This window comes from Rana temporaria, chromosome 4 (genome assembly GCF_905171775.1).
Source record: "Rana temporaria chromosome 4, aRanTem1.1, whole genome shotgun sequence".
In the NCBI taxonomy this organism is placed as follows: Eukaryota; Metazoa; Chordata; class Amphibia; order Anura; family Ranidae; genus Rana; species Rana temporaria.
Window position 1 is genome coordinate 324811052 of NC_053492.1, and position 17808 is coordinate 324828859.

At 46.0% G+C, this 17808-nt stretch overlaps 1 protein-coding gene across 1 annotated transcript in view; it reads left to right on the top strand.

Annotated features, from left to right (window-relative positions):
• LOC120935736 (protein unc-93 homolog A-like) overlaps positions 1-17808 on the top strand; it is a 728663-nt gene that overhangs the window by 596739 nt on the left and 114116 nt on the right. The window contains exon 7 of the mRNA XM_040347796.1: positions 12987-13118. Within this exon, the coding sequence (XP_040203730.1) occupies positions 12987-13118 (132 nt within the window). The remainder of the gene's footprint in view (positions 1-12986; positions 13119-17808) is intronic.

The window sequence follows — 17808 nt, forward strand, 5'->3', positions numbered from 1 at the left end:
CAGAAAAGGGGGTGGGGACGAGCGAGCGCCCCCCCCTCCTGAGCCGTACCAGACCGCATGCCCTCAACATGGCGGAGTGTGTGCTTTGGGGGAGGGGGGCACTGCCCCCCCACCCCAAAGCACTCTTGTCCCCATGTCGATAGGGACAAGAGCCTCTTCCCGACAACCCTTGCCATTGGTTGTCGGGGTATGCGGGCGGGGGCTAATCGGAATCTGCGAGCCCCCTTTAATAAGGGGGCCCCCAGATGCCGGCCCCCCACCCTATTTGAATGAGTATGGGGTACATCGTACCCCTAACCATTCACCTGGGGGAAAAGTGTAAAGTAAAAAAAACACACCACACACATTTTTAAAATAATTTATTAGTCAGCTCCGGGGGCCCCCCTTTCTTCTTTTAGCTCTTTTAGAAGGGGGGTTTCTTCTCTCCCGATCTTTCGCCGGGGCCCTGGGCTTCGCTGATTTCTGCCGGGGGAGGGCGCCATCCCACCCCGCTCTTATCTGGTGCCTTCCGCCGGGGCCCCCCAACCCATTTAAGCTCTTTAACATTGGGGGGGGCATCCGGACTTCGGCGACTTCCGCCGGGGGATGGCGCCTATCCCCCGGTCTTTCCGGTGCCTTCCGCCAGGGCTCCGGTCTTGTTCCTCGTCTTCTGCCGGGGGTGCGCCAACTCCCCGGTCTTTTCTCTGCTGTCTTGGCGTTCCCTCTTCTGCCTGTCTCCCCCGCGGAGCCAGGGCTTTCTTCTCTGTTCCCTCTTCTGCCTGTCTCCCCCGCGGAGCCAGGGCTTTCTTTACGCTTTCTTCCCTCTTCTGCCTGTCTCCTCCGGGAGCCCAGGGCTTGTCTCCGCTGTCTTCTTCCTACTCTTCCATTCGATGTTGACACGACGAGGTCCCGCGCTGAAATGCCGTTTGAGCGGTGGGCATCGAGTTATATAGGGCAATGCCACCATGTGACCTCAACCCATGTGACATCACATTCCCATCATGCCCTGGGAATGTGATGTCACATGGGTTGAGGTCACATGGTGGCATTGCCCTATATAACTCGATGCCCACCGCTCAGACGGCATTTCAGCGCGGGACCTCGTCGTGTCAACATCGAATGGAAGAGATGGAAGAAGACAGCGGAGACAAGCCCTGGGCTCCGTGGAGGAGCCAGGCAGAAGCAGAAGGCACCGCAGAAGCCCGGAGGGTGGCGCCCTCCGGCGGAAGACAGCGGAGAGAAGCCCTGGCCCCCGCGGAGGAGCCAGGTGGAAGGCAGCGGAGAAGCCTGCGGGTGTCGCCCCCGGTGGAAAACAGCGTAGAAGCCCGGGGGGGGCTATAGCACCCCCCGGCAGAAAGTGGCGAAGTCCGGGGCCCTCCCCCATAAGCAAGGAGCTTCATGGTGAAGGGGGCCCCGGCGGAAGACAGCGACGAAGCCCGCGGCCCTCACCCATAAGCAAGGAGCTTCATGGTGAAGGGTGCCCCGGCGGAAGACAGCGACGAAGCCCGCGGCCCTCCCCCATAAGCAAGGAGCTTCATGGTGAAGGGGGCCCCGGCGGAAGTGATTAATAAAATATTTTATTCTGTGTGGTGTGTTTTTTTACTTTACATTTTCCCCCCATGTGAATGGATAGGGGTACGATGTACCCCACACTCATTCACATAGGGTGGGGGGCCAGAATCTGGGGGCCACTTTATTAAAGGGGGCTCTCAGATTCTGATAAGCCCCCCGCCCGCATACCCCGACAACCAACGGCCAGGGTTGTCGGGAAGAGGCTCTTGTCCCTATCGACATGGGGACAAGAGTGCTTTGGGGTGGGGGGGCAGTGCCCCCCTCCCTCAAAGCACACACTCCCCCTTGTCGAGGGCATGCGGTCTGGTACGGCTTAGGAGGGGGGGGCGCTCGCTCGTCCCCACCCCCATTCCTGTCTGGCCAGACTGCGTGCTTGGGATAAGGGCTTGGTCTGGATCTGGGGGGACTCCACGCTGTTTTTCGGCGTGGGTTTAACCCCTCACGTTCCGGACCAAGCCGAAGAGCCTAATGTACCCCTGGAGGGGGACCTGCGGCGGTTTCAAGTTTGTCTGTTCATACAATGTATGAACAGCGATCTGTCATTTCCCCTAGTCAGTCCCACCCCCCCTTACAGTTAGAACACACCCAGGGAACATAATTAACCCCTCCCTCGCCCCTAGTGTTAACCCCTTTCCTTGCCAGTGACATTTTTATAGTAAGCAATGCATTTTTAGAAAAATGCCAATGGTCCCAAAAATGTGTCTGCCATAATGTCACAGTACCGATAAAAATCACTCATCGCCGCCATTACTATTAAAAAAATATATATTAATAAAAAAGCCATAAAACTATCCCCTATTTTGTAGACGCTATAACTTTTGCGCAAACCAATCAGACGCTTATTGCGATTTTTTGGAACCAAAAATATGTCGAACAATACGTATCGGCCTAAACTGAGGGAAAAAAATATTATTTTTAGTTAATTTTGGGGATATTTTTTATAGCAAACAGTAAAAATTATTTTAGTTTTTTTTAAAAAATGTCGCTCTATTTTTGTTTATACCAAAAAAAAGAAAAAATGCAGAGGTGATCAAATACCACCAAAAAAAATCTATTTGTGGGGAAAAAAAAGGACGCCTATTTTGTTTGGGAACCACGTCGCACGACCGCGCAATTGTCAGTTAAAACAACGCAGTGCCGAATCGCAAAAACTGGCCCGGTCATTGACCAGTAATATGGTCTGGGGCTCAAGTGGTTAAAAAATAACAAAACACTAAAGTTAGCCCAATTTTTGGCGATAATGTGAAAGATGATGTTACACCGAGTAAATAGATACCTTACATGTCACGCTTTACTATTGCAAACACTCATGGAATGGGGCCAAACTTCAGTACTTTAAAATCCCCATAGGTGACGTTTTTTTTTTCAGGTTACCAGTTTATAGTTACAGAGAAGGTCTAGTGCTAAAAGTATTGCTCTCGCTCTAACGCACGCGTCAATACCTCACATGTGTGGTTTGAACGGTGTTTACATATGTGGGCGGGACTTACGCAAGTCCCGCCCACATATGTCAACATCGTTCAAACCACACATGTGAGGTATTGACGCGTGCGTTAGAGCGAGAGCAATACCTTTAGCACTAGACCTCCTCTGTAACTATAAACTGTTAACCTGAAGAAAAAAAATGTTCGTGTTCGCTTCTGACTGGGAGCTACTAGGGACAGGGGCATTTTAATTATTATTATTTATTTTTGTTACGTAATAATTCACTAAGACCTCCCCTTCAGCCTGGAAAGCATGAGTTCAGGGGGAAAAAAAAAGCTCTCATGCTTTCAGCAGCCATTGCAGCTTTGTTCCTGCATGTGAGCTGAACTGAGCATGCTTAGACACTTAGAAATGTTTTCCTTTCTTTTTAAAGGGTGAAAATCACTTGGATGTCTCTGAGCATGCTCATAGAGCGTGGGTGGGTTAGTAATTTAAGGACATCCTTACCAGGTGTAATCACTTACAAGCTCACCCAAACTAGAGACTGAAATGTGTTCATGTGATTTCAATTGCTTCATTAGCACACAAGCACATGTTATAAAAAGCATGTATCGAGCTGCCCTCAGAGGGGCAGGCATGTTGTTGCTAAACAGAGATGTGGTTTGGAGCATGTTTATTTTGCCAATGTTTTTGGTTTATTTTTAAATGATGTTCACTTTGATGTATTTGTCTCTGCTGCCTTATTTTGAAAAATATTTCTGAAGATGTTGGGACGGTTAACCTATGTTTATTTAGATTTTTTAAATTTATTTTTGTTTTTTTTGTTTGTGTGTGTGTGTTTGTTTGTCTTTTTTGCTTTCCTTGTTTTGTTGACCAATAAAAATTACTTTCAAATTTTGAAGGTTTTTTTTTGTTACTTTTTCATGCTACATATTTTGACAGCTGCAGCTGAAATAGGTTTGGCCTAACAAATTAGGTGTGATTTATGTCTAAGCTTCTTTCCTGGTGTGTAATCATGAACAGTTTGCCATGTTTAATCTCCAGGAAATTAAAGACAGTGGTAATTTTTTTCTTTTTACTGCAGTGGTCCTCAGCCCTCAAGTACCCCCGACAGGACATGTTTTGTGGATTTCTCTTATCAAGAATTGCTGTCCAGACTGTCTTTTAAAGCACATGTGCAAGATGAATGAAAACCTGCAAACATGGCCTGTTGGGGGGGGGGGGGGTATTGGTGGACAGGCTTGAAGTGCTGATTTACAGCACTGTGCTTAAATCTAGCGCAATTGTGGGTGTTTGAATCCTATTCTAATTGTGGGTGTTTGAGGGAAGCCAAGTGAGTGTTAGAACCCCTGCTTGTGTTTTTTTGGGGTTGAGCTTTGTGTCCCTTTTCTTAAAATTGGCTTCACTTCCTGTCACACAGCTGAACAGGAAGTGAGGTTAAAACCCTACCAATGTCTTTTCTTGGGGTCAATCTAACTAGTGTCCCCATTAAGCAAAATGCACTGCTGTGTACACCCCAAATGATTAGTTAGCTTGGGGTTTAGTAAAGGCAAAGCCACTCTGCAGTACAAGCGTAGTCGCTGAAAATCGGAGGAAGCACTCACGGTTTTAATATCCAATCCTGTAGAAGCAAAGTTTTTTTGTTTTCTTCCTTGCTTGTCCACTTGTAATGCAAAGTGGATTTGCCTTTAGTAAATGGACCCCCAAAGTCCAAGATCCCTAATAATTTGGGGTGTACACAGCAAAATGCAATTTCCATAATGGGAAACTATTTAGATTGATCTGTGTCCCCAACAAAAGACATTAGTAAGGTTTTACCCTCACTTCCTGTTTGGCTATGTGACAGGAAGTGAATGAATTTGAAGTAGAAAGTGACAACATTTGTGAGGTGTCTTCACCCTATTAGGGGTGCAGGCATCCCCCAAAAATGAGCAGATAATACTTATTTGCAAATTAAGAAAATTGTTTATTTAACATTGGGTGGTGTTTGTGGGTGGCCCTAACACACACATTCATACATATTAGCAACGCTGTATCCTGGCCTATTGGCATGGTTATATTTTCTTAGGCCTCTCAATAAAACTCTCTGAAATTTGTGCTTAAACTAGAACTATAATCAACACTTTTTATTTTCTTTAATTTTGGGTAGAGTGAGGGAGGGTTATAGGCCCTGTCAGTTTATTTTGTATTATCTGTGTCCAATTGGGGAGATTTGCCTTCACTTCCTTCCCCATAGCCAAACAGGAAGTGAGAGAAAAACTATGCAAATTAAGGGAATCCAGTGCCCCCCTCCCCCCCAGAACTAGTGTGTGGGTCCCCTGAAAATTCCTGGGCGGGTCATACAAAAACAGGGTGTGGCTTTGACAGGAAGGGGTCGGTCATTTTTCTATTAGGAGGTGCAGAAATGTAGTCAGGCCTAGGGCAGCACAAAACCTAAATATACTACTGCATATTAGGGCTTATTTAGACAGGATCCGATTTGCAGCATGTTTTTATAGTGTGGGAGGAAACCCACGCAAGCTCAGGGAGAGCATGCAAACTCCAGGCAGATGGTGTCATGGGCGGGATTCGAACCAGCGACCCTTTTGCTGCTAGGTCAAAGTGCTATACACTACACCACTGTGCTGAACGAACATGATTGCAGCTGAAAGCATGAGATCTTTTTTTTTTTTTTCCAATACCATGCTTTCCAACCTTATTGACCCCGCCTCTCTCCATAAAGAGGACCTGTCACACACTAGTCCTATTACAAGGGATGTATATAAAGGAAAGGGAAGCGGGCAACATGGAGGGGTAGGGAAAGAATATGTAAAAAATAAAGTAGCAAGGTAACTAAGGGACTATGGATGAGACAGCGGCCAGTGAACTAAGCCATGGTCTCTAGTCCCAATACTTGTAAGTATGATACCTGGGGAAGGGATAAAGGGGGGAAGGGAGGGGAGGTAGGAAAAGCGGGGTGATCGGGATTGTGGGACTTTAAAATGAAACACACCACCAGAATATAATGAATCAATTGGTGAATTAAAATAACATTTATTGAGTACATCAGAGTATACCAAGCAATTAAAATTTCTAACAATAGATACTATACATATATTGACAGGCATGATTGGTAAATCATAAAGTAAATAACTTAAAACCTGATTGTACCCATGATGAAACGTGATATACATTGCTATACCCAAGTAGTACATAATAAAACAAAGAGACATATAAAGACATAAATGTCTAGAAACATGATAAACATGATACTGATTGTAGGGGTAGAAATTTGTTGATTCATAATTCACAAAGATAGACCACATGTGGTATAATATGGTTGCTGTGACCAAACATCGGTATGAAGCTCGTATGAAGCTCGACGCGTTTCGTGGATAAACTTCCACTCATCAGGAGCGAGTATGACCTGGGTATATCTATAAATATAAAATAAAATGCGCTAAATGGTAATTTAGTACATATATAATCCAGGGAAGGGACGTAACATAAAGTCCCGATCCTCTTACCTATGTGTAGGTTCACCATTAGATAGATTGTGGCCAACACTGTTGGCATCTAGGAGTATTACTCCTAGATGCCAACAGTGTTGGCCACAATCTATCTAATGGTGAACCTACACATAGGTAAGAGGATCGGGACTTTATGTTACGTCCCTTCCCTGGATTATATATGTACTAAATTACCATTTAGCGCATTTTATTTTATATTTATAAAACCGGTGGTGTGTTTCATTTTAAAGTCCCACAATCCCGATCACCCCGCTTTTCCTACCTCCCCTCCCTTCCCCTCTTTATCCCTTCCCCAGGTATCATACTTACAAGTATTGGGACTAGAGACCATGGCTTAGTTCACTGGCCGCTGTCTCATCCATAGTCCCTTAGTTACCTTGCTACTTTATTTTTTACATAATCTTTCCCTACCCCTCCATGTTGCCCGCTTCCCTTTCCTTTGTATACAACTACTAGGGATGGAGACATTGGCCGCCTATAGCCATTATCTCACTCAAAGTCCCAAATACCACTATCTCTCTTCTATTACAAGGGATGTTTACATTCCTTGTAATAGGAATAAAAGTGATCCAAAATAAAAAAAAGGGACAAAAAAGTGCAAAAAGAAAAATATTAAGTAAAAAAAAAAAAAACGCCCCTGTCCCTAGTAGCTCGCACTCAGAAGCGAACATGCTTGGAAGTCCCGCCCACATATGTAAACACCATTCAAACCACACATGTGAGGTATTGACACGTGCGTTAGAGCGAGAGCAATAATTCTAGCCCTAGACCCCCTCTAACACTGAACTGGTAACCTGTAAAAAAAATCAAGCATCGCCTATGGATATTTTTATGTCCCGAAGTTTGGCGCCATTCCATGAGTGTGTGCAATATTAAAGCGTGACAAGTTAGGTATCTATTTACTCGGTTTAACATCATCTTTCACATTATCCCTAAAAACTGGGCTAACTTTACTGTTTTGTTATTTTTTAATTCATGAACCGTTTTTTTTTTTTGGGGCCAAAAAAAAAAGGCGTTAGAAAAATTATTGCGCAAATACCGTTGGAAATCAAATAAAAAATGACCGCCACTTTATTCCCTAGGGTGTCTGCTAAAAAAAATATATATAATGTTTGGGGGTCCTGAGTAATTTCCCAGGAAATAAATATAATTTTTACATGGAGGAGAGAAGTGACAGAATAGGCGCGGTATGGAAGTGGCTAAAGTGAAATAATAAAAGTGAAATATTCCTTTAAATTTCATACAGGGGGGGTACACGCATGTTTCCCGTGCTTAGAACTGTCCCTGTACAAGATGTCATTTCTGAAGTGAAAAAAAAAGTAATTTTAAAGTACTCATGGCTATAAAGAATACAGTCATTGCTCATTAAAAAAAAAAAAATGTATGGGGGTCCCCCCAAATTAAATTACCAGGCCCTTCAGGTCTGGAATGGATATTAAGGGGAACCCCGCCTAAAAAAAAAAATGGCGTGGGGTCCCCCCAAATATCCATACCAGGCCCTTCAGGTCTGGTGTGGATTTTAAGGGGAACTCCACCCCAAATAAAAAAAAATGGCGTGGAGTCCCCCTAAAAATCCACACCAGACCCTTATCCGAGCACGTTAACCTGGCCGGCCGCAGAAAAGAGGGGAGGACAGAGTGCGGCCCCCCCTCTCCTGAACCGTACCAGGCCACATGCCCTCAACATGGGGAGGATGTCCCCATGTTGATGGGGACAAGGGCCTCATCCCCACAACCCTTGCCCGGTGGTTGTGGGGGTCTGCGGGCGGGGGGCTTATCAGAATCTGGAAGACCCCTTTAACAAAGGGGACCCCCAGATCCAGGCCCCCCCCTGTGTGAAATGGTAATGGGGTACATTGTACCTCTACCATTTCACCAAAAAAAAGTGACAAAAGTGTGAAAAATGACAGTAGCCGTTTTTTGACAAATCTTTTAATAAAATCTTCTTTCCGCGGTTCTTCTTCTTCTTTCATTCGGGTTTCTTCATCTGCTTCTTTCTTGGGTCTTCTCATCTCATCTTGCCCGACGTCTTCTCCCATGTTCCTCTCCTTCCGTCGGCCTTCTCGTCCCGCATCTTGCCTGGCGTCTTCTCCTCCGTCCGTCAGCCTTCTCGTCCACATCTTTTTCTTCCCTGGACGCAGCGCTTGAAATTAAATTAGCCGCCGTGTGCCGCTCCTGGAACCCGCCCCCCTCTGACGCCACAAGTAAACTCATATGAAAGTCCGCGTGTGGTATATGTGCGTCAGAGGGAGGCGGGGTCACATGAGCGTCACACGGCGGGAACTTCAATTGGAAGCTCGTCCGCATAGTGCGGCGGCTTCTTCTCCGGACGGCGTGCTTGAAATTGAATTCCCCCGCCGTGTGACGCTCTGTGACCCCGCCCCCCTCTGACGCACATGACTTTCTAATGAGTTTACTTGTGGCGTCAGTGGGGGGCGGGTCCCAGGCGCGGAACGCGGCGCGGAACGCGCGGCTAATTAAATTTCAAGCGATGCGTCCGGGGAAGAAAAAGAGGTGGACGAGAAGGCTGACGGACGGAGAAGAAGATGATAGGAGAAGACACCGGGCAAGATGTGGACGAGAAGGCCGACGGACGGAGAAGAAGATAGAAGAAACCCGAATGAAAGAAGAAGAAAAACCTCGGAAAGAAGAGAATAAAAGATTTGTCAAAAACTGGCTACTGTCATTTTTAACACTTTTGACATTTTTTTGGGGTGAAATGGTAGAGGTACAGTGTACCCCATTACCATTTCACACAGGGGGGGGCAGGATCTGGGGGTCCCCTTTGTTAAAGGGGTCTTCCAGATTCTGATAAGCCCCCCGCCTGCAGACCCCCACAACCACCGGGCAAGGGTTGTGGGGATGAGGCTCTTGTCCCCATCAACATGGGGACATCCTCCCTATGTTGAGGGCATGTGGCCTAGTGCGGTTCAGGAGAGGGGGGGCGTACTCTGTCCCCCCCTCTTTTCTGCGGCCGGCCAGGTTAACGCGCTCGGATAAGGGTCTGGTATGGATTTTTAGGGGGACTCCACGCCATTTTTTTTTAAATTTGGGGTGGAGTTCCCCTTAAAATCCACACCAGACCTGAAGGGCCTGGTATGGATATTTGCGGGGAACCGCACGTCTTTTTTTTTTTTTTTACGGCGGGGCGGCGCACATTTTTTTTTGTTTTATGAATGAATCCCTTTAGAATTGTCAGAGCCGACAATTCATTATTGCCGCGTGTGAATTTTAAATTACTTTTTTTCCTTCTGAATGTCATTTTGTGCAGGGACAGTTCTAAGTGCAGGAAAAATGCGCTATTTCACATGCTGACTTTACACCCCCCCCCCAGGTACGAAATTTAAAGGAATATTTCACTTTTATTGTTTCACTTCAAGCATTAATAAATTCACTGCTCCCGAAAAAACGTCCGTTTTAAAAAATAAAAAAAGCATTGATACATGTCCCCTGGGGCAGGACTGAGGTCCCCAAACACTTTTTAGGACAAAACTTGCATATTAGCCTTTAATATGAACACTTTTTATTTCTCCCATAGACTTCTATAGGGAGTTCGGCGCAGCTTTACATATCAATTGCAATGCGCCGGCTGCTACGCTGGTTCATGCGCCTAATTAAGGCTTCACCCGGCGCACTAATTAAGGCATGAACCAGCGCACCGCACAGAGAATAGTAAATCAGCCCCAAAGTGTCTCACAATTTGAACACTTCTTACATGGCTCTGAACTTGACCGTGTGCACACCATCCCATCGCTACCAAGTGATGTGAGCCATACTCTATCATGGCTCAGTGAGCCATAGTTTTTGTATGGTTATGCTATGGTTCCCATGTACGCAGATCTGTTTGCTTGGAGTTGTTAATGCAGTCGCCATGAAGTGGCCAGTCTCTTGGTGAGGCATGAATAGATCTGCCGTGTCCAAGGGAAGGTTTAAGCAGCCAATGGTCTTCCACCAATGTCTGCATGTGCGAATACGCTCACATGAGTGCAATACAGCAAAACTGACACTGGTGGACATCTGACAACATACAATAATAAAAATTTCCACAACAGCATCCCCGCAAGCTACCCACAAATTTGTTTGTGGACTTTCACTGTAATCTTCATCATACTGCATATACATAGAAACATAGAAGAGTGATGGCAGAAAAAGACCTAGTGGTCTATTGAGTCTGTCACATTAATTGCAATTGTGCAAATCACTTTTCCCTTAAAAAAATCTTCCATATCTTGTAATATAATAAATATTAACAACAGTTTATACTTAGGGGCAGATCCAGAAAGAATTGCATGGGCGCAGCGTATGTGAGATACGCTACGCCGCTGTAACTTACTTGGTGTAGCTTTGAATCCACAAAGAATTCACGCCGTAAGTTACGGCGGCGTAGTGTATCTCTCACGGCGTAACGACGCCTAATTCAAATCGGCGAGTAGGGGGGCGTGTTTCATTTAAATGAAGCCCGTCCTGGGGCCGAACGAACTGCACATGCGCCGTCCCTAAATTTCCCGCTGTGCATTGCGCGAAATGACGTCGCAAGGACGCCATTGTTTAGACTTGGACATAAATTACGTCCATCCCGCGATTCATGGACGACTTACGCAAACGGAAAAAAAAATTCAAATTAAACGCGGGAACGACGGCCATACTTAACATAGCAGGTTTAACTATACGCCACGAAACAGCAGCTTTAACTATACGCCGGAAAAAGCCGACTAGAGACGACGTAAAAGAATGCGACGGCCGCTCTTACGTTTGTGGATCGTCGGAAATAGCTAATTTGCATACTCGACGCGGAAAATGACGTGAACGCCACCCAGCGGACGCCGAAAAATTGCATCTTAGATCCGAAGGCGTACGAAGCCGTACGCCTGTCGGATCTAACCCAGATGCCGTCGTATCTTGTTTTGAGGATTCAAAACAAAGATACGACGCGGGAAATTTGAAAGTACGGTATTTGAAAGTAGATGCGCCGGCGTACTCGCTTTGTGGATCTGCCCCATAGTATATACCAGCGTTTCCCAACCAGTGTGCCGCAGCACACTGGTGTGCCGCGAAGAGTCCCCTGGTGTGCCGCGGCAAAATGACCCCCAATATAGGCAGCTATCTGATAGCTGTGCTAGCTGTGCGGGCCTCCCGACCGCGTCTTGCCAACCGAATATGTCATCGGTTGCTATGGGAGGGCCGGGCGCACACACTGTTACGGATGACGTGAGAGCCGCGGGTACAGGAGAAGACTCTGCCTGGCGCGCTTTTCCCTGAGAGGGAAGAAGAACGAGTGAGTAATAGAGGTGGAAGTATTTGTACTTGTCACTATGAATGTAAATGTGAATAGTTTTATTGCAGGCATGGTGTGTATATATAAAAAAAAAACTACATAACACTTGGCACTTTCACAGTGACTCACTTCATTGCAGGCATGGTGATTTTTTTTAAATGTAATATATTTACATGGGCTATGTGGGTTATTATTGATAATGATAACTGTATACTTCAATACTGCAGTTTGGCCGCAGTGCAGGTGTAGCGCAGTGTACCTGCGGTCTTCATGTGGTTTCTCAGACTTATATTATGTCCCTCATTTTTGGTGTGCTTTCAGAAAATGTACCAAAAATTAATAGACATAATAGAAGTTTATGAGAAACCACATGAAAACCGCTACACCTGCGCTGCGGCCAAACTGCAGTATTGAAGTATACAGTTATCATTATCAATAATAACCCACATAACCCATCTATAATATATAAAACAAATATTAAATCACCATGTCTGCAATGGAATGAGTCAATGTAAAAGTGTAACAAGTGTTATGTAGGTTTTTTTTTTTTTTTCACAAGAGCACAAAATTACAGATTTTAAATTGTTTGCCTGGGGTTATGGCTGAAGATATCAGCCATAACCTTGGTATTGTTTTTTTACAGACAGTGGCTGGCTTTCTCATGAAAACGTTCCGAGCGGCTCTTGAGCCACTGGAACGCTTTCAGAAGTGTCGGGATGGGATGTCCCCCCCTCCCACTGTCTCGTCTGAGAAACAAATAAAAATAAAAAAATCTTTTGCTTTTAAAGGTAAAGGAGAGAGATTAGGTATTTTTGACTCAGATCTCTCCATAAAGAGGACCTATCATGCTTATATCTATTACAAGGGATGTTTACATCCCTTGTAATAGGAATAAAAGTGATATTATTTTTTTACTTTTTTTTAATGGGACAGTGAAAAGGAAAAAAAAATGATAAATAAGACAACATTTTTTTTAAGCAGCCACTCCATCCCTACGCAAGTTGATGCGCAAGTCGCACACGCATATGTAAACGGTATTTGCACCACACATGTGAGGTATCACGGGTTTGGTGTGCCTTGAGATTCTGACAGATTTTAAAGGGTGCCTTGGTTTAAAAAAAGGTTGAAAAACACTGGTATATACTGTACATATTGTAATATAAATAATAACAACTTAAGCAATTTTCATTGGACTCTTATTATACTTGTTTTTTGTTTTCCTTTTAGCTGCATTGACCAATTTTGCAACAATCATAGCTTTGCTTTTTTGGATGCCTTACCCAACTGAGCTTGTTGTGTTTTTCTTATTTCCTGCAATTTGGGGCATGGCCGATGCCATATGGCAGACACAAACCAACTGTAAGTATTTATGTGCATGTTTTTTTGAGTTAATATTTATTGTTTGTCATTTACCTAAAAATTATTTTTAGCCACACAACTTTAGAGGCCTAACTTACCTGTGACAAAATATGTCCCATGTCATGCAGGTAGCAGGATCCTGGAAAAATCTTTACCACAGGAATGCTGATCCCATTTCTAGCTCTAAAGTTTTGGCACTACGATACAGTTTGTCAGGTTGAAAAAAGACCATCTAGTTCAACCAACAGAAAAAATGTATACATAAATAGAAAACCTCAATATTTAGAACCATATACCCACAGTTGATCCAAAGGAAGGGAAAATAACTATAAACATGGTCCAATTTGCTCCAGTGGATCCCCCAAGGCAATTAGATATTCCCTGGATCAACAATCTTTGGTGTTATATTCTGGATACTCAGTTCTTTTTTTAAAACAATCAACAGAGCTGTCCAGAACTAGTTCCTGAGTAGTGATGGGCGAACGGTTTGGGCCAAGCATCAGTTCTGTTGAGCTTGGCGCGCTGCACAGTGCATTCTTAGCCCTTATTAGTTGAAGCAAATTACCTGACCGCACAGTGAATAGCTGTTTTTTAAGGAATGGGCCGGAAACCGCATCCTTAACAACAAATGAGCCATCAACTCATGACCGCTGAAGAAAAAATGCTGGGGTCTTAAAGCGGAGCTCCACGCTAAAGTGGAACTCCCGCTGATCGGAATCCTCCGGTGTCACATTTGAAGACAGGTATTTGCACCCACTTCCGGCCACACAGTCTGCGGGTAGACTGCGGGCAGGACGTCAACTTCCCCCCCCCCCCCCCCCCGTTGGGTTCTGGCAACACTCGGCTCCCAGAACACAGCGGGAGCCAGACAGCAGGTGCAGCACGACTCGCGCATGCGCCGCAGTGAACCGGGCAGTGAAGCTGGAGCGCTTAACTTCATGGTTCCCTCACCAAGGAAGGCGGGGGGCAGCAGAGTGACGAGCGATCGCTCGTCCTCTGCTGTGGACGGAGCTGGACTCCAGGACAGGTAAGTGTGCCGATATTTAAAGTCAGCAGCTGCAGTATTTGTAGTTGCTGACTTTTAATTTTTTTTTTTCAGCAGACATCCACTTTAATGACCCCATATCTCACTGTAAAGAGGTACTGTCGTGTCATATTCCTATTACAAGGGATGTTTACATTCCTTGTAATAGGAAAAAAGTAGGAATAAAAGTGAACAAATTATTATTAATAAAAAATTTCAAGTAACATTAACTTTTATAAAGTGTAGTCTATTATATTATATATAAGTTCTTATATTTATAGCACTTCTACATTTCATGTAACATTAACAATAATTTTTTTTTTAAGTGCCCCTGTCCCTGTGTGCTCGCACGCAGAAGCGAACACATACGTAAGTCCCACCCACATATGAAAAGCAATAATTCTAGCCCTAGACCTTCTCTTTAACTCAAAACATGTAACCAGTAAAAAAAATTAAAGGGTCGCCTATAGGGATTTTTAAGTACCGAAGTTTGGCCCCATTCCACGAGCATGTGCAATTTTGAAGCGTGACATGTTGGGTATCTTTTTACTTGGCGTAACTTCATCTCTCACATTATGCAAAAATGGGATAACTTTTTTTAAAGCATGAAATTGTTTTTTTTTTTTTTTTTAAAACGTGCTTGAAAAATTGCTGCACAAATACCGTGCGAGATAAAAAGTTGCATTGACCGCCATTGTATTTTCTAGGGTCTCTGCTAAAAAAACATATATAGTGTTTGGGGGTTCTATTATGATTTTTACATGTTGGAGCGAAGTATCAGAATTGGCCTGGATGCAAAGTGGTTAAAAGGATGTAGGGTGCCCCTAAAATCCATACCAGACCCTTAGGTCTGGTATGAATTTTGAGGGGAACCCCCATGCCAAAATGTTTGAAAAAAATGACATGGGTTTCCCCAAAATTCATACATTCAAAAATTCAGCATGCAGCCTGGCAGGCCAGGAAAGGGGGGACAAGTGAGCGCCCCCCGAACCATACAAGGCCAGGCCTCCTACCATAGAAATTGAGATTGCTAAACTTACCTCTGAATTTTGGCGGTTGAACGACCGCACGGCCTCACTATAAAAGGAAGCTGGGAGCAGGGTGAGTGCCCTGGAGTCTCAATATGTCCTCTCTTAAAACCCAGTTACATGCCTGGGCAGGCAGCCTACCCTGAAGTGGTTCTCCTATGGGTATCCAAGGCAAAAAAAAACAATTGGCACAGACACAATGCATTTTGAACAGGGAGAGAGGTCTGGGCGACTCCTGGCCTGGCTGGCAAAAGAACAACAGCCAGCTATTAGTATAGCCCGCATCAGAGATGATCTTGGGGTGGTGACTGATCCACAGGCCATCAATGACCCCTTTGCCTCTTACTTCGAATCCCTATACTCGTCCAGGTCAGGATACTCGATGGATGAATTAGGAGACTATCTGGATCAGATTGTCTTTCCCAGACTAACTGACGCGGCTAGATAGTTCAATAACTCTCGAAGAAGTGCAGCGGGCAATAAGTGCCCTCCAGGTGGGGAAGACTCCTGGAACAGATGGCTTGCCAACGGAGTTCTACAAACAATATAGTGAACTATTGATGCCTAGACTGCACAACATGATAGCTAAAGCACTGGAGTCCTTCCTCCCTCCATGGCGGAGGCAATCATTGTTGTGATTCCCAAGCCAGATAAGGATCCTGAACTATGTACATCCTACAGACCTATCTCCTTACTCAATGTCAACGTCAAGATACTTACTAAGGTACTGGCGGGTAGGGTTAATGACGTTATCCTCACCCTGATTCATGAGGATCAGACGGGATTTATGCCTGGTAAGGGGAAGGACATCAACCTTAGGAGACTGTATATGGTTCTGGCATCTACAGACTATCTCACTCCATCGGATGCGCTGGCTTCTCTTGATGTTGAAAAAACATTTGATACGGTGGAGTGGGTCTATCTATGGGAGGTCCTACGCCGGTTCGGCTTCGGGCCCAACTTTATTTCGTGGGTCCAGGCCCTATACAGTTCTCCGAGGGCTAGAGTCCAGACAGGGTGAACCTTCTCTCTACCCTTCTGGTTCCACAGAGGTACACGGCAGGGGTGCCCCTCTTTGCATTGGCCAATCGAGCAGATGGTGATCCTCCTGCGCTCTTTGGAGGCGCTGAATGGGATTTCCGTGGGCCCGGTACAGGAGAGGATTTCACTGTATGCCGACGATACACTTCTGTATCTACGAAATGATAGGGACTCCCTGGGGGCGGCCCTGTCTATCATAGATCTGTTTGGTCGTTTTTCCGGTCTGTATTAATTGGGGCAAGTCTGTTTTATTTCCACTCTCCTCTGCAGACGTCGCACTGCCAACTAATACCCCACTAAAAATGGTCTCTCAGTTCAAATATTTAGACACCATTGTAAATAAGGATCTTTCACAGTATATCACACTGAACCTGACCCCAGTGGTCTCCTCCCTGACTGGGAGGTGTGCTGCCTGGAGAACACTGCCCCTTACTTTAGTTGGCAGGGTTAATCCAATCAACATGTCAGTTCTACCTAAATTCTTGTATCTCTTTAGACAGACCCCAATCCCCATCTCCTCCTTCTTCAAAAAAATAGATAGCATAATCACCTAAATTTCTCTGGCTCGGGGGGATGCCTCGAATAGCAAAAATGACACTACAACTCCCGACCTCCCTAGGGGGCCTGGTTCTACCATGTCTGATTAAATACTATTGGGCTGTGGTCCTGGTCTCGGTGCGCTGGTGGCTCTCGGAGGAGCCGGCCAACTCGGCTGCCATTCTTGAAGCGGCTTTGCCAAACTTAGGAACTTGGGGGCGTGGCCAAGATGGCGGACTGAGCGGACGTGCTTCCTGAGCTCTCCTGGAGTGTGATCCGTTAAATAGCTCCTTTTTCCCTGCCTGGGCCTGCTGCGGGGCTCCGCTGTGCTCTTGATGCCGCCTAAAGCCCTTGGGAGTCAGAAGAAGGTCAAGAAGCTGAAATTCCCGGCGTATATCCCGGAGGATAAGACTTTCTGTGCCGGCGGCCTGCCGTCCCCTGCACGCAGCTGCAATATGGCGTCGCAGACGGACCACGAGGAGGGACCGGCTCAACCCCCCCCTGGCATCCCCCGAAGTGATGGCGGCAATTACGACGTGTCAGGCGGCCCTGACTAACAAAATTGAAGAAGTCCAGCTGGATGTCAGCCTCATCAGGCAGGACTTCGATAAGATCAGATCCCGGGTGTCGGAGGTGGAACATCGACTGAGCAAAACGGAGGATGCGGTGGCGGGCCACGACGCTTCTATCAGGGCCCTGCAATCCAAGGTCAAGGCCCTCGAGTATCGTGCGGAGGACGCCGAGAATAGAAGCCGCCGCAACAACCTGAGGATCGTGGGTCTGCCGGGGGGGTGGAGGGCCGTGCCCCGGCCCAGTTTGCGGAGGAGCTCTTCCGCTCGTTATTACCGGCGGCCCGACTGTCACCGTACTTTGCGGTGGAGCGGGCTCACAGGGTCCCCCCTAGGCCCGGTGCCGAGGGGTCTCCCCCCCGCACGTTTATTCTCCGGTTGCTGAACTTTAGAGACCGGGATGAGCTGCTCCGAGCCTCCCGCGCTGCGGGGGAGCTGCCGTATCGAAACGTGAAGCTGATGCTGTTCCCGGATTACACGATGGAGACCCA